The 18,287-nt window shown below is 40.1% G+C and overlaps 1 protein-coding gene across 3 annotated transcripts in view; it reads left to right on the top strand.

The window, feature by feature from the left end:
* The window catches only part of CSMD1 (CUB and Sushi multiple domains 1), a 2,016,427-nt gene that overhangs the window by 1,672,027 nt on the left and 326,113 nt on the right, over nt 1-18,287 (top strand). For all 3 annotated transcript variants that reach the window (XM_045056760.1, XM_045056761.1, XM_045056762.1), the window contains one exon: nt 194-350. In XM_045056760.1, coding sequence (XP_044912695.1) covers nt 194-350 — 157 coding nt within the window. The remainder of the gene's footprint in view (nt 1-193; nt 351-18,287) is intronic.

Genomic DNA, 18,287 nt, shown 5'->3' with positions numbered 1-18,287 from the left:
TGTTGATGGTAATGATACAACCTAAAGAAACAAGACTGCTCCGCAGGGTTAAACATTCAACTTTCAGCAAACTGTATATGTTTTTCAAGTACCGCACGAGGTCACGTGTTTGAAGATTTGAATGTCATGTTAAAATTGCTAACGTGCAAACAGAATTAAGTAACCGGGGATTCACGCTGTGACTTCTGTTTAGGTGTATGATGGAAAAGACAGTTCATCGCGTCCGTTGGGGTCCTTCACTAAGAATGAGCTCATGGGGCTGGTCCTCAACAGCACTTCCAATCACCTGTGGCTGGAATTCAACACCAACGGCTCTGAAACCGACCAGGGTTTCCAGCTCACCTATACAAGTAAGTAGCTTATGACGTCATCATTTCAGGTTTGTTTTTTTAAATCTCAGGGTTCATCTAATACCTAGCTGATGATTTTTTTTTTTTTTGCTTAGCTAATACATTTTAAATACTGATTTTTTTCTCTGGTCTCTGAATTAATATTTAATTCTTAATTTAGACACATTGCCAGAAGTGATAGTTTGAAATTTATTTTCTTAGATGCATTAATATTTTCATAAGAAAATGACTGTACCTGAAAAGAAACTATCATGACTTTTAAGAGCTTCTGAGCTTAATAAATTCTGATTATAATATAGTATGCATTGACAAAAATTCATATTTGTACATATGAAAGATTTAGAATGAACGTTTGATGTAATTAATAGCAATAATTTTGAATGTCTACCCTACATCAGTACTTTACTATTATATCTACATATATAAATATTAGAATCTATATATTACAGAATGTCAGTTACATGTGTGTAATTTATCTAGTCACATATACTACATATAAATGTCATGAAATAAAACAACCCCACGTACTAAGCTCTTTCTTAGCACCACTAATGTCCTAATAAGAAAACTAAACACAAAGAATTTCAGGATTTGCTGTGAAGATACCAGGTGTATGGGCTGGTGGAGTCAGGCTGTGATCACGGACCTACAGTTTTACACAGAGTCCTGTTGTGCCCCCTGATTAATGTCAATCAAAGTACAAAAAATATTTTTTTAATGGTTATTTATTTTTGAGAGAGAGAGAGAAAGACACAGAATCTGAAGCAGGTTCCAGGCTCGGAGCTGTCAACACAGAGCCCGACATGGGGCTCGAACTCACAGACTGTGAGATCATGACCTAAGCTGAAGTCGGACGCTCAACCGACTGAGGCACACAGGGGCCCCCAAAAAATATTTTTAAAGATGAAAATGAAGAAGAGAAAGAAGTATATAAAATAAAGAAGGAAAAGAGACTGTGCTTTCTAAAAGAGTTATTTGCAGTATGATCACTGCTATTTCCACCACTTATACTTCCAAACAAGTAAGGTAAAACATGAGCTACTTGGTGTGGATAAATAGTGAAAATTAAGTGATCAATGAAATGTACCAGATAGTCCAATCTTTCACTAATCTGCTGATTAAAAATCTTTATTATACCAAAAGCCATGCCAAAAAATATAAAATTTTGGATTTTTTAGCATGAAAGTGTATTAGTGATCATCAAGATTGATTTCTTTATTTGACAGATAAGCAAATGAAGTCCTGGAAATGATAATAATTATCCCAGACACAGAACTAATCCAGGTGCCTCAAAGGAAGATTAATTGCCTAAAATCCCCCTTGGTGGGCAAAATTACAGGGAAAGGCCTGCAAGACTTGGTGAGCAAAAACAGAAGTAGAGTAGCTGACACTAGAAAACCAATTTTTCGTTATCATGAAAATAACCATTTACGAGATTCAGTAAACAGCAAGTATATTAATTATATTGCATGCACAATAAATTAGTAGCGGGGGCATTATAAAACCAATTCATAATTACAGTTTTTTGTTACTAGAGTTTGACTCTTCAGAATGTCCCTCTGAAGCAGGTTTCAAAGGCTTCTTGTAAAGCCCTTTGGCTTTGCTTCAGACTAAGATGGACACCCTTGCAACCTCTTTCTTTCTTCCACTTTGGGTTTTCCATCAGTATGTTCATAGATTTTGTTTTATTCCCACTTGCATTCACCCCCACTTCCTAGCTGTTACACGTGTCGTATTAGTCTTAGAGGACGTTGCATACTTGAGAAAGGAAACGGTTGGAGAACTCCCTAGGTAAACCTGAGGGTTTCTTGTAAATGAAGGGTATCTCCACGCACACCTGGCGTGTTCCTCCAGTCCAGTCGTCGCCTCAGCTCGTCTGACAAATGGTGCGTCCCGCTACGGTTTGTCAGCAAGGACAAGAAAGCATTGGGCTGTGTGTTTCCCTGTCTCCCCTGTGCATTTCCGTGTCCTCGGTCCTCAGTACCACTCCAAGTGTGGAGGTAACTAAGCTCACGTGCACCCTTCCCCGCCTGCTTCATAGAGAATGTATCTGGTTCTGTTTCACATCACGCTGCTTTCCCAACCCTAGTTTCTGCTACCTGTTTTCTCTCTGCGTGGCCTGGAGTGATTCTTGATTTGTGAACATGTGTTCCTGCATTCTCATGGTCGTGCAGAAGATATCCAGCAGGAAGTGCCTGCCTTTTGGAACTTCAAGCTAACTGGACCTGTCACCAACGATGGGGTCCCTTGACTGTTTCCAGAATTCTGACTCCCGCTTACTTCCCAGATTGCGGTTAAGAAGGGCCATCATGTCCTAAAATCACGTGACTGGGCTGAGATTAGAAGTTGTGGGCTTCATTTGTGTATAATGTCCACCTTGTCACATCAAGAAGGGTCGCTTCATTGTGCTATCGTCAGCCTCCGTTAGATGCCGCGTGGCTGGTGTAACCCCACGTTTCTCCATGGTATCCAGCATAGCTTGAGGACCTTTTGCTGCACACCGCCCCCCCCCACCCCGCCCAGCTGTTTCTCTGGGTAACTCTGAGAAACTTGAATCTGTGGATCTGTTTGTGGGCACTCTAATCACACAGATTTTTTTTTTCATTACATAACAGCACAAACTTTCTGAGTTTCTGAGAAGAAACATTTCAATGATTGGTATTTAGCTCTTAGTATAACCTAGTTGATGGGAATAATTATCTTTTCTGCCTGTTTTCCCTCTTTGCCTTCACCTACAAAAACACAGATGCTCCCTAGGTGCAATTTCCACTTGTGAGGTTGTCCTAGAGCTAGAACACACGGCCAGATGGGAAAACGCATCTGTAATATAGAATTGATGGTGCTGATGGCTATATAATCAAAATAATATTAGCTTCACATTAAAGTTTTAGCTTTAAACACCAAGTAATTAATTAAAAAAAATCCCAAGCTCCCACAATGTGATCGAATACCGGAATCAAATACTCATCCCTAAAAGATGGCTTGGAAATAATGAATGTTATAAAATGTTTTGAGCAAGTTATTAAAGCTTAAGACTAAGTAAAGACACTTTCAGCTAACTTCAAAAGACTTTTGTAATTGCCTCTTGATAGTTAATTGCATCACTTAAGGAAACATTCATATTTAAATGTTTCAGTTCCATAATTAATCTGCACACACCAGTGGATCAGAAATGTCAACAGAAAGTAAATATATAGCTTATTAAACACCCTAACGTTTTTGAAGTGGATACAAATAATATTTGAATCTCCTTTAATATCTACAGCATACTCTTGCACACCTGACTTGGCCATCTTGGTAATTTTGTGTCCTGCTAAAGAGCTCCTTTTACTCTTATTCACAAATTAGAAACTGAGTCTCCACATCCTCGAGTGGCTTGCTGAAGCTTTCACATCCGGAAGTGGTCCAGCCAGGACCCCAATTCAGGTCTCTTGACCGAAGTCCCGAACTGAGGATGAGCTGAATTTCACAGCCTTTAGATGGTCCTGCCTTGTTGACTAACACACGTATTGTCTGATACTTATACATGTAAAGGCATTGGTGAGGAAGAGAAGTCGGGTATCTTGGGGACAACGTGGGGTAAACGCATTATATTAAGCAGCCGCTGGTTTGTGAGTAGTAGGTTAGGGCAATATGCAACTGAAATAAAATTACCTCTATTACAAAACACTCCTTTTTATTAGAGATTTGTTTATTTTCTTTTTTTAAAGTTTATTTCTTTGTTTTGAGAGGGAGAGAGAGTAGGGGGGAGGAAGAAAAAGGGGGGAAGAGAGAGAGAATCTGAAACAGGCTCCATGTTCAGCCCAGAGCCCAACTCGGGACTCGATCCCAGGAACCATGAGATCATGACTGGAGCCGAGATCAAGAGTTGGTTGCTTAACCTACTGAGCCACACAGGCGCCCCTACAGATTTGTTTCTTTTCATAACAAATCATAGTCTTCCAATTCTATGAGTGTGTCAAATGGAAACATGACCCATAAGGTCTTTGAGATCAGGGACCATGGGTGTTCATTTTTTATTATCTTCGGCACCTTGGACAGATGCCTGGTCTGAAAGACAAAAAGCTTAGATTATATATCATTGTTATTTAAGCTGTATTCCAGGAAGCTCTAAGATTCCACAGAGCCCTCTCAGGGCAATAAGAATTTCACCTTATCTAACTTAAGCATTTTTGTTTGCTTTCTCCTGGCGATTGCAAAGTTCTTCAAGTATCAGGAAAAAGTACATTGGCAGTGGATTGCTGTGTTTTCTAAATATTTCAGCAACCACTTTTATAGAAAAGTAGTTCTGGAAATTAAAAAAAAAATCCTATATTGAATTCAGAATTCTTTAAAAAATATGTTTAACCTCTTTTAGAGTTTCATGAGAATGTTCCCAGAATAGTCGCTCTTCAGACCCACTTTACCGCAGGACATATGGGAGGATTTGGATCTGAAACAGGCTTTCTGGATTGTATACTCTTAGTTATTTCAGTAGAGAGAACCAAACGAGCCCTCTGTGGCAACTCAACAGAAATTCTCTACCTGGGGGTTTTAGTAAAATAACTGTAGTTTGGACACACATCCCTGGGCTGTCTTATTGGATCCATTTTCCTATTAACCAACAACTGTACAGGTATTGCCTGTATCCTGAATGTTTAGTACCATATTGAGTCAGAGTAGGCAAAGCCAGGCTTCCTGTTATTAATAAATGTCTTACGATAGTCACATGTAGGACTTGTGAAACACAGGTTGATAGAAATGTGACTAAATATTTATATTCTCAACTCTGGAATGGATCTGAAGCTATTGTTGTAGGAGTCAGTTCATGGCCCTGATTCACACTGACTGGTAGTTTTGACCCTTACTACACTGTGATTTTTGGCTCTTAATACATTCTTTTTTTATATATTTTTTTTTTATTTTTCTCCAAATAAACTATAGTCCATTGATGATAGTATGTGATTCTTATATTTTAAGACACACACACACACACACACACACACACACACACACACACACACACACAGAGTTTTCCAGAAGAATGAGAGATCATTGAAAGCCAGAATCACAGTACAAACCTCCAGAATTTTCTTTCCTTCCTGCTAGATCCCTCTCTTCTTTCCTCTAGATTAAGTTTAAATGCTTGTTCCTGCACGCAAGCTGCCTTGCTGTCCAGCTTCCTGAAACAGAATTGTCTGCTCTTTCTTATATGTCTCCCAAACCTCTAAATAGTTTGTCTGTACACCTTTTGCTTTCACACCAGTAAAATGTGAGGTTCTCAGGAGGCAGAGCCTTACCTTCAGCAACAGCAGGTAACCTCCACAGTCACTTAGTAGGCGACGATCACCTGAGCTGACCTGGGTCAGTGCAGAAGGAGGCAGACTTGAGGGAAATGTGAGGAGATGGACGCGACCTTCGTGCTCATGACATGACGGATATGGGAGTCTGGATAGGATGCAGCGTGTGTGACGAGGAGAAGAGTAAAGGCATTTCCCCAGCTTTATTGGGTTCTAATTAGCAGCATTTTGTAAGTTTAGGGTGGTGAACTGATACATCACAAGTAATGTGAAATGATCTCCACATGAAGGTTAACACAGTCACTACCGCACATGGTTCGTGTCTGTGTGTGTGTGTGTGTGTGTGTGTGTGTGTGTGTGTGTGCTGAGACCTGCCCATTTCTTTTTTTCTTTTCTTTTCCATTTCTAATAGAGATTCTTCTGAGTTTACCTCCATGACTGAAGGAGAGTCACGTGCACAATGCTGTGTTCCCTTCATAACTGATTCCATTTTTTTTTTTTTAACCACTGTATTCTGGAAGATCTGTATAAGTTAAATGGCCGTTCTTGAGTGTAAGGTCTAGAATCTAATTTTATACATAATAAAGGTATTCACAAAGTTACCAAACACTGTTGGTTGCATGTGTGTAAGTGCTGTTATTTTGGAGTTTACTTCAACAGCATTCACCACATCCTCGGTCTCTATGGTGTGTAGCATAGCCTAGAAAATCATGTCAAAGTGATGTTTCCTTCAATGAGTGCTTTGTAAAAGAATTTATAATTGTGCTGCAGCCAAGGTCAGCGCGGAAGAGGTGGAGAAAATAACCAGCTCACACATAAACCCACACTAACACTGGCACATTTTTCTTCTGTTTCCATTAAGATTAAAATTGTGCCAAGGAAGGAAGGGGTGCCTGGGTGGCTCCGTCAGTTGAGCACCTTAGTTTGACTCAGGTCATGATCTAGCAGTTTGTGGGTTCGAGCCCCGCATCAGGCTCTGTGCCGACAGCTCAGAGCCTGGAGCCTGCTTCAGATATGTGTCTCCCTCTCTCCCTGCCCCTTCCCTGCTTGCGCGCTCGCTCTCTCTCTCTCTCTCTCTCTCTCTCTCAAAAATAACTAAACATTAAAAAAAAAAGGCTTATGGAGCACAGGTTTATTCTCAAATAGCCATTAATCCAACAGATAAAACTGCTGGAAAATGTAATAAGCGTGATTTGTTCTCCCTACGGTAACTGGTGGGTAATAGTATAATGGTGTTTCGAAGCAATAGGCAGTTATTTTGTGCACTGGTTTTCTACTGCTGTGTAACAAATTACCACAAGCGTTAGAGACCTAAAACACTTTATCACTCACAGTTCCCGGGGGGTGGGGAGAGGGGGCCTGGCTCATTTGGGTCCTCTCAAGGTCTCCCGAGGCCGTGATCCAGTCGGTCTCACCCAAAGCCGGTGTCCCTGCTTCAGTTCCCGTGGCTGTGGGCAGAATTCATTTCCTTCCGGTAGCAGGACAAGGCCAAGCTCCTGGGGTTCTGGGGCACTGCTGGTCTCTCTGACCAGCGGGAGAGGCCTCTGTCTTGGGGGCCCAGGCCTTCTTTGGGGGACCTTCATCTGATCATGTGATCGAGTCAGGTGCACCCAGGATCATCTCCGTTTCAACTGACTCAGAATCACCAGATCTGGGGCCTCCATTGGCCTACAGCTTTCTCTTACCTTGCTACAGATCTGGCCCACGCTCCGGAAGGGGAGAGGATTTCGTGGGCATCAGTGTCAGGCACTGGTGGGGTCCTGGGGTCACATTCAGGTCTGTCCGTCACAGTCTTCCTCTTTAGGAATTTTGGTTTTTAATTCTTTTTCAGATAATTTCGTTTTCAAAAACAGTGTGTTTGTGTGTGTGCACTCACTTGCAGATGTAAGTAGACCTTTAAAAAGAGGAAACAGACAATTTGATTGTTTCCGTGAACTTTTAAATTTCCAGGATATGTTTGGGTTAATAGTTACGGATCTCTGGTTGCAAACAATACAAGTCACAGAGTCACTCTCTGTACTGTCATGGATTCAGTGTTGTTTTTTTAATGATTTTTATGTATTTCACTTATTTATTTTTTTTTAATTTTTTTTTCAACATTTATTTATTTTTGGGACAGAGAGAGACAGAGCATGAACGGGGGGAGGGGCAGAGAGAGAGGGAGACACAGAATCGGAAACAGGCTCCAGGCTCCGAGCCATCAGCCCAGAGCCTGACGCGGGGCTCGAACTCCCGGACCGCGAGATCGTGACCTGGCTGAAGTCGGACGCTTAACCGACTGCGCCACCCAGGCGCCCCTTCACTTATTTATTTTGAGAGAGAGAGAGAGAGAGAGCAGAGAGAGAATTGGAAGAAGCAGGCTCCACACTGTCAGCGCAGAGACTGACGTGGGGCTCGATCCCACGAACTGTGGGATCATGACCTGAGCTGAGAGTTGGCCACGTAACTGACTGATCCAGCCAGGTGCCCCTGGGTTTTGGTTTTTAGGCCCCCAAATCTCCAAAGCATGCACCTGTCTATGACTTCAGTCTGTGTTTCGGGGTCATGAGGGTTAAAGCGACCCCGGTAAAGGATTTGGGTGCAGGTGAATTTCCACAGAAGCCTAGTAGAAGTGTGTGTGGTGCACGGAAGGGTCAAAGGCACAGAGAAAGGAAAAGTAGAAACTGGTGCTGAGGCTCCAACCACAAAATGTACTTGTCTTACAACTTGCTTAAAAGAAAAAAAACAATTAGAAAGCCCTAAACATTTAAGTCTGACAGTTTCTTTTTGTTTTAATCTAAAAATTATCTCTGCACGCTCATATGTTTAAGTCTATTCCCAGAAAAATGAGCCATATACCTCTAACTTCATTATTTTTATGTTAGATTTATTTTAGTTTGGGCATCGCTGTTGAAACAATTCTGCCGTGAATTCTTATCAAGTGCAACACAGTGACTCTCAGCTGTGAAAAAAGAGGGGGAAAAAAGCTTATTTCTAATAGGCTTCCAACTAATATGTTTTTTAAAGTGTATATTCAGTGAAAAATTAAATTCCATACTCAATTTGTTTTGTTATAAAAAGGATAGTGTTACAAGGAAAGAAAATTGTAATGTCAGTAGTGTGACAAGCCCAGAACTCTATGCTTATGTAATTGCATCATTGGAAACCTTTTCTATCAATATATCAAGACATGCCCATACTTTTTTTTTATAAGCTTACACCTTCTGGTAAGAATTCAGAAGATTGCATTTTTTCTCTGCTTCCACAAGAAAACCCAGAGAAACACATTGTATATAATACATCCTTCAAAATAGAATGACTTCCAATGGAAATGTCACAATGGAAAAAACCGTCCGTGTAATTCAGATACAATAGAGGCAGGCTGCTAGAAAGTCCTGGAAGGAACTCTGTATTTACCGTAAAACAAGATGGGCGTATTATAAAGAGGAAAGGTACTCACATCTCTGGGAATGCCACATGAAAAACCAGTCCCCAGTCCACCATCCCAGCGTATAATTCTTGGTTTGCATTAGAAAATTTTATTCTGGCGCGTACACTTTTAGATGAAAATCAAGATAGCTGTTTAATTACCGTAAGACATCAGGAAGAAAATACTGGAGCCCAACGCGATGGCGTTTCTAAGAAAGGGGTGTGCAGAGGAGTGTCTGTGCAAGTGCCACACTGTGAAACAGAAACCCCTCCCACCGTAGGGTGGCTCAAGGTGAGGCTGTCCTGAAACCGGACATAAATCGTCATCATTTCTCAGAGAGAGGAAAGGGCAAAGTATGATCAGGACCATGTTAAGAAAGGACAGTGGCACAAGGCGACGCGTAATTGATTTACTCAGTGTCAGACAAAATGAGAGCTAGAGGTGGCTGTGGAATCCGTGTCCCTGGCCTTCTAATTGGATGTTTCATCATCTTGCTCCCTTACTGACATGCACAGCATCATCAAGACTAAAATATAAGCATTTACAGTGTTTAAAAAAGCTCTAGTGAAACCTTCCTATGCTTCACTTCTGTGACAACATGAGAATTGCCTAATTAGGATCGTAGGTCACCCTGGTGACCTACATCGCAGTCCTCCGGATCCTATAAAGTTCCACGTGCATGTTGGTCTGCACTAGTTTCTTTAAAAAAATTTTTTTAATGGTTTTATTTATTTTTGAGAGACAAAGAGACAGAGCCTGAGCAGGGGAGGGGCAGAGAGAGGGAGACACAGAATCCGAAGCAGGCTCCGGGCTCCGAGCTATCGGCACAGAGCCCGACGCGGGACTCGAACTCACGAACCGCGAGATCATGACCTGAACCGGTCAGATGCTCAGCTAACTGAGCCACCCAGGTGCCCCTGCACTAGTTTCTACTTAGCTTTACAGGATTTCCCCAGAGATTTAGTTTTGTGAATTGTATTTTTGTTTTATGCTTCATTATTCCTTCTATTTTGTGACAGCTTGCCAGTTGACACGCACAGCTATGTACATTCATCCTTTGGAACGGACGGACATACTGCTAACCACCAGTACCTTGAGAAAGACAAAAGAGCCTCCGGAAGGGTGACATAAATAATTTAAAGGATTAAACTAAAAGCATATGACTCGAGAGAGAAATAAATGGAGGCTGACAGATGATATCACCAAATGCTATAAAATCTAGCATTTTATGGCAAGAGTGATGACGGAATTTTTGCTCCGTTCTTCTTTAGGGGAAATAAAAAGTAATCACTATTGTATTGGTCCAAGTCATGGATACATTGTTTTTGCAAAAGGTCACTCATGGGAGGAAGAGATTCACAGAGACTTCTCTGCCGTGTCAGAAAGGCAGTGTTGGGTAATGAATCACAAGTCAGTTCATCTCTGATTTTGATTTTTCTTGCATGTATTATGGCATTTGTAATAATTCTGTAAGGAGAAAAAAACGCCATAAGAAATTTTTATTTTTTATTGTGCAGGGGAACAGATCAGTAATTACCTTTTCGAAAAGTTCCCTTTTTATTTTTTATTTTTAAATTTTTATTTTTCTCCACTTTAATGAATTTTGACATTAAGACATTCGAAGGCTGTTTGGATCTCTACCAGATAATTAAATGAGTCTTTTTTTTTCATTTTTTTAACAAAGTAAACATTTCAGCAAACAGTGATATGAACATAATCCCTTGTTAAATAACAAAACTAAACTCTTAGGCGAGGATGTGAAAAAATTTGAAATTTCAGCTTGAAATTGGCAAAGACTCTGGAATGATCCAGTTACCAGCACTCCGTAGCAAATGTAAGAGTGTATACACATGGTCAAGTGATTTAACTTACTGGTGAAATTCAGGCCGAAGGAATACGCCCGCCTGTGTGTCCGGAAACTAGGACTGAGTGTCTTAGCTGTGTCACCTGTCAGGTGTGTGATCTGTCATATCGCAGCACATACTTTTCTTCTGTAAATAAGTCATTGTTTTTGGACAGTCCTAGTTCTGAAATTCTACAACATTGGGGTTAATCAAAAGCTATTTTTACTGTTCAAGGGGATATAAAATTTTTCTTGTGATGATTTCAGCAAAGTCTACCTTTTAACTCCCTAAAACAATTGGATAAGTGACAGCTTGTGTGTGGGGTATGAAATAAGGAGGAGCCCAAGGTGACTCCAGTGTCGGTGGGCTCCAGGGGTGTTATTTACTGACTTGGGGAATCAGGAATGGTCGATTTGTAGTAGAAGAGGTTTAGATGTCATTTTTGGATAATAGGGTCTTGACATCCCTCGGTGCTTGGTATTAGGTTTTTAATCTTGCTTCCATATGTAGCATAGATGGGGGATGTGAATGAAGTTAGCATTTGCCCATTAGATGTTGTGTAATCTAATTCTGAGGTAATGCCAGTAACAGCAAGGTGATGGAGGTAAGATGTAAACAACAGATCTTTAAAAATCTCTTTATTGATAGGGCTTTGATGAGTTGACTTGTTAAATGAGATAAAAGGAAGGAACTGTGGCTGCAGGCCGAGTTCTGGATGATGATGCAGGTGTCAGTACTGTTAAGCTCTATAATAAAAACTGGGGACTTATTTGCGAATCCTAGGATTTCTTAAGATAAGAGTTTATCATTACAGTAATCAGAAACCTATTTCCTTTACCAAATAGCAAATAGGTTGAACAGGAACATTGGCTCCGTGGCAGAGTGTGGGGGTGAGGGTTAGGTGGCGTTAGGCTTAGTCCACAGCTGATGGACCCACCTGGCCGCATGGCCTGTAGGCTCCAGTCGTGAGGTCTGACTGTAATGCAAACCCATCTGGAGTCAGGTATCCAAAGGGTTCTCTACATCTTTGGTTAATTTATTGAAATCTGATACATGATACATCTTGGTCAGTAAAATATCAGTTGAGGAGCCAAATAATAAAATCTAAGAGGTAGCAGATATGTTCATAGAAGAGCTGTCTCTTGTGGAAATTTCCAGAGGTAGTTAGCACACATTGGTATGAAATAAGATCTGTATGAATTGGAACTTTTGGAAGAGGTAATTACTGATCTGTGCCCCTGCACGATAATCGAAATAATTGCTAAGAAATTGCTCATTCATGTTTATTATTTCTTTATTAATTTGAATGTTTAATCATGAAACTGATTTTTTTTCATGTAAAAGATGAATTCCCACATCTAAAAGAATAGATTGGTTCTGATGAAAAGTACAAGTGAACAAATAATTCATCAGGAAATGAATGAAAATTTTCTACTTGTACTCAAAACCTGTTCAGTTTTCAGGCTATCAAAAATGCTTGAAATATCTGTCATCGGTCATCTGAGCATCATCACCCTGAATCCACTGTGACCAAAATAACACCATTTTATGTCCATAATGCTGAAGACTTCTGATTGCATTTCATACAATAATCCCGTGGAAATAAATCTATGAAATACCCATTTCATTATATGAATGTGTTATTACACATTTCCACTTGAGTATGTGATGGGACTCCCTCTTTGGAAAGCCAGCTTATGGAAAAATAGGAACCTCTGTGTCTTCCATTCAAAGTTGGTTAAGTAATATTGTTGTACCCATTTTTAATCTTCATTAGTTGGATGGATATTTCTGATTGAATATTACTTTTAAATCTTCCCAATTTTTTAAAAAATTCGTATGAATACTCAAAAGATAAGCAGTGATTTTCCTGATTTTAATAATACTTGGAAATCTTTAGAAGCTTAACAGTTTATTTGAATTAAAAGCAGTCATTGACAAGTTGGAATTAATATAACCACCAATGAAACTCAGTAACATGAATACATTAGGGTGTTTCTATTCCCACTTCTGAACTTCCTTAGATAATGTGGTAAACAGAGTACTCACTATCCCATCCCTGTCTTCAAGGAGCAAGTTTTTAGATGGAATAATAAACTACACACAGGAAGGCGTAGAAGAATAAATAACTTGTGGTACACCAATGGTCACATATTTTGCAGTAGGATTCATAAGAAATTCAAGAAGGACAGAGGACTCAGGAGAACTGGGTAGGGGAGCCTTAACAGGAATGGGCTGGATTTGGTCTTAAAGGACAGGTATGATTTGGAGGACATGAGCAATGCAGTCAGGCAGTTACTCTGGATACAGGGGGCAGGAGGTGGTGACAGAATGGTGACAGGAATGAGTCTCACCTGGGTTTCAAGAATGATCCGGCCAGGAAACGCCCCAGCCCACACTGGAAAGGAAGACCCAATGCAAAACAAAGTGAAGTACTCAATTCAAGTAACAAAAAAAGAAAAACGAAAGCTTAAATGCAGATGAACTCTTCGTGGTGTTTATCATACACCTTCACACGACGTGTGTAAAAGCTCTGAATGAGCAAGTGTCGTGTCTGCACGCAGGTCTCCAGTTAGGTGGTTCCTGTTACTAGGGTCTCAGAAGTAAGCTGAGTGAGCCCCGGCTGGCTCTTGCAAGTCACAATTAGGCTGATGGATGGCGGTCACTCGCGCGGAAACTCTTTGCAAGAATGAGATGTGGAAAATGAGGAACAGTACTCTTACCCCCTAAAGCCGTGATAAGCCAGCAGTGGTCTGGTTGTGGCTGTCGCATCTTGGGAATTGATGGCCTGGCTACATTGCTTGAGGGGTGCGTTCTGGCATATGGTTTGACAATAACTTTGTATTTATTTGTTGTAGAATAATACAGATAACAACATATGAATACTAACAGCAGCAAAAAATCCGAGTGTTGTTGGTAATCCCTTATATTTATACAAAGTTTACTTAGGAAGAGTTCAGTGTGTTCTGTTAAATCTTTTACTTTTTCTTATAAAAATCTCTGTAACATGGGGGCAGGAAGAAAGAGGCATTACCATCCATATTTATCACTTGGAAACAGAAGTGGGACGAGGTAAAGGAAAGTGAACTTGAGAATGGACTTAGTCTGGACATCGTTTGGAAGAGCTCAGTTGTCCCTCTTTTCCCATCTCCTGTGAGTCCTTGTGCCCCTGGGCCCCTGGCCTTCTGCGTAGGGTGTTCTCAGCAGCTCTTCCCGTGGGCCTCGTTCTGTTTCCAACCATTCTGCTTCTTCCACTTGGGGTGTTTACACGTTCCCATGGGCACCTTTGCTTTCCTCACACTTTTCTTTTTTTTTCCTTTTGCCAAGAATCAGATACACAGACTGAGGAGAGGAAAGAGCCGTGTTCGCAGAACCAGGACTCATGTCCCTAGTTGCCTCCGGGATAATCTCTTGAAGATCAGTGTGAGGTTCATTTGGTTGCGTGTAAATTTGACATGTCTCTTGATCCAATGGGGACAACCTTTCCGGGGAAAAGAAAGTGTAACAGTTATTTTATGAGCAAAGAAGAATTAAGTCCCCCATGGGACTTTCCAAAATGCTCTTCTTTCGTTATGTAGTACAATTCTCTTGGCCAAATCAAGTGAATCTTCGGTAGCAAGTAAGAAGAGACAGTCCTATCTAGTTGATCAGGATGTGTCTTGGGTAGTCCTCGTAGCCCTGTCAAGAATGCCTGAAGGAGCCCAGGGTGAACACAGCCAACTTTGGGAGGGGTTCCTCTCAGGACCAAGTAGGGGAAGGTGAGGGGCCACTCCAAGGGGAACTCACTCTGTATCAAGAATTGTCACCTTAATCTTGTGTGCATTAAACTGCCAGGCTTGCGTGCTTCTACAAGGAAGCTGACTTTGTCTGGGGCACCTCCATTTACTTGGGCTCTAACAAAACTCTCCAGTCTGTCCTACTTAGGATCCTGTAATTAATCATTCTCTAAGATTATTTGCAGGATTAAAAGGGATGTCCTGGACAGAACTGCCTAATGCATTGCATGGCACAGTATGTGTTCTGTAGTTACCCGTACCATGCTCCCTTTCTTTTCACGATCACCTTTATGGAAATAAGCATCTGGAATCAGTGCCCCGTCTATTTATTTTGTTCCTAAGTGGAAAGAAGGCCATGAGATCCATGGGGGAAAACAATAAATTAACCACAACTTATAGTTCTCTATTAAAGTACAATAAAAAGTAAATGCGTTGTTAATCATGGTATTCCCATATGCAGATAATATGCAAATATAAACATCAAGTTTTAGACCATGGGAATTAATATTATATGCTAAAAATTCCATACTATCAAGAAATGATGGTTTTAAAAATAACTCACCGATGTGTTCCTATTTTCCCGTTCCCCACTCTCCCCACCATTTTCATTTCACGGATCAAGACTTTCATAAGCAATACGGCAAAAAAAAAAATCTGAAAATTTTCTATCATTAAAAATAGTTACATAGTTTGGGTTGCCTGGGGGGCTCAGTCGATTAAGTGTACAACTTCAGCTCAGGTCATGATCTCACACTTCGTGGGTTTGAGCCCCGTTTTGGGCTCTGTGGTGACAGCTCAGAGCCTGGATCCTGCTTTAGATCCTGTGCCTCCCTCTTTTCTCTGCCCCTCCCCTGCTCACGGTCTGTCTCTCTCTCAAAAATGAAGATTAAAAAAATTTTTTTTAAAGATAATTACGTAATTGAATTATGTAGGAATGCTCAAGTTTCTTAAAACATTGCTGAAACTGTGTCTTGGGGTTTAAAAACATGCAATTGTAATATGATCAAAATATATTTTAATTGTGGTATTTTTGATAAATATATTGGTAGAAGACTTTGACTTGCCACTTTGTCTTGGTTCTATATATTGATATTTATTTTCTCGAGCTAGTGAAATCTGTGTTCAGTCTAGCTTTAACTTCTTCCCTGTTTTGATATCAAATTATTTAAGTGTGAATTGTTAGCGTTTTCATTCCTTCTGAACTTCGTATTTGGCCATGAAGATTCTTCAGGACTGCAAACTCCCACAGCTAAATTTTAAGGAAATCAACAATACTGAATAAGATTCTTGGAATAGTCAAGTTATTTTAAGCAATTAGTGAATTTCAGAATTTAAAATAAAAATATGCTTGAGGTTTTTTTTTAGACATATTATTCCCAACTCCACCCCAACCCCACCGTGGAAAACAGTCTTTTTCAGAGAGGAAGTTACTTCTTAATCTGCAAATAAGAAATGTAAAAGCTACATTTCTATTAGGGAATATATTCTGAAAATAATCAAATTGCGTTTTATGTAGTCAATTAAATGTGATATATGGTTGGTTGAACTTGTTTCATTGTACTTCTGGATATCCCTTCGTATAAATGTGTATATGTATGTATGTATGTTTGTTTTTACTCGTAAAACCGAAAGAAGCATCCACAATCAAGCATGGCGTGTTACTTGCGGTCACCTGTGCACCCCTTGGAAAGTACAGGTGGCTCATTTAGAAGCAGCCATATTTCATACTGTGTGGCTGCCTATAAATGGGTTGCCCTGTACTAGCATCCTGTTTTCCCAGAAGTCCTGACGAAGGACATAAGACTCCAGCTTGGTGAACTCTTCCAGCTGCCTCCTAGAATGTGTGTACATTCTGTTCTTCTTAAGCACTTGGTGATGTAGTAGGAACACTTCCAATTAAACTGTCGGCCCTAAAGGGCAAGGCTATGCCTGTATACTGAAATAGGATTTAGTATCTTGTGAAATATATTATAAATTAAGTGTTTAATATGTGTGTATTGAATGGATGTCCCATTAAAATGTAAGATGTTCACTGCTGTATATTATTTGTCTTTCTGTACAGATTGTGAGCTCCTGGTGAGCCAGGACTGAGATCAATTAATTTTATATTTCCAGTACCTAGGAAATTATCTGAAGTACAGTAGACACTATAAAAAGATGTTAAAGAAATGATTTAATTAATTAATGCCGTAGATAAGAGAAGGAGATTTTCCAGATATGTTTTCTCAATAAAATTATCTAAATCATCTTTTTTTTTACTTTAATATCCATTAATATTAGGTCAAAAAAGGAAAAGATTATATTAGGATATGATACTCCCAGTGTATTTTATCAATCCAATGAAGTGTTACTAGACTAAGCTACTATATATAAATTACTAGCTTCATCATCACATAGAAATCATAACGAAAAGTACATTTTATGAAAATAGTATTAATAGCTTATATTTACAATTAAAGTACTCTTTTACTTCAACATTTTTGCTTAAAATTTAAATGTAGAGGACTTGGATAATCTGAACGTACAGAATGGTGATGCCAGACAAATACTAATATTAACCGCCTGACTGTAAGTTTAATTCTGTATGATAGGAGCCAAACTTATAAAAATTTAGAGAACTTCCTATTAAAACAAAAAACAAAAAAAACAAAAAACAAAGCATTCCGAGGCAGCTGGTTAGCTCAGTTGGTTAGAGCATGGTGCTAATAATAAAAAAAAAAAAAAAAAAGAAAAAAAAATTCTGTGTTCCTCCTACTATTCTCTCCAATATAAAAAGTAGTGAACACCAGAAAACCAAAAGTAATCAGGAAAGGCAGAAAAGCGACAGAAAATAGAGATGGGGAGGGACAGCTGTTAGGGTTGTGGTGGTGTCATCCATGGCTTCCATATTTCTGTTGCTGATGTGCTCATGAAGGTCTGTTGCTATTCCTTATCGTGTCTGATTCCTCTATTGGACAGTAAGCTCCATAAGCCTTTCTTGTTTCGTGCCCTAAATATCTTAAGAGCATGTTTATTTGTAGTTATTTGTAGAAGAAGGTGTTAATGAAAGGGTTTCTTTTCCTGGATCATACACTGGCTTGTTAGGAGATGACATCAGGACCCGACGTGATGTTTCTCTTCTCCCTCGAAACCCTCGTGCGAGCTCTGTTCTCTCCCTTGTGTCCCCTCTCCATCACAGCCATCGCTCTGCTGCCTCTACTTGCATCTCGGGCTCCCCTTGCATGATGACACGTTTGCGTGTTTTGCACACACACGTGACTTTACCCCGTGCGCTGCCCTGTATCCCACTGCTGCAGCCGACCTCAGTGCTAGATAAACATCTTTTAATTGTTTCCTGTTTTATTCCCTCACTCCAGTCCGCACTCCGTATTGCCACTGATTCTCTCTGAAATACAAATACCTACAAATATCTGTGTGTCACTTCCTTGTGCACACACCTGTTTCCCCACCAACATCGCACTGCAGGCTGACTCACTCTGCACTCCACGCGGCTGCAGGATAGCCCTTCCCTGATTTTTATAGCAAAGCATCAGTGAGATGCTACTGGAAATTGGTCTCCATCCCAGGATACACCATGTTCTTCCAAACCTCCACATAATAATGAAGACTTTATCTGGAGACTTCTCTTC

The sequence above is a fragment of the Felis catus genome, chromosome B1 (genome assembly GCF_018350175.1).
Source record: "Felis catus isolate Fca126 chromosome B1, F.catus_Fca126_mat1.0, whole genome shotgun sequence".
NCBI lineage: Eukaryota > Metazoa > Chordata > Mammalia > Carnivora > Felidae > Felis > Felis catus.
This window is presented reverse-complemented; position numbering and strand designations above follow the sequence as displayed.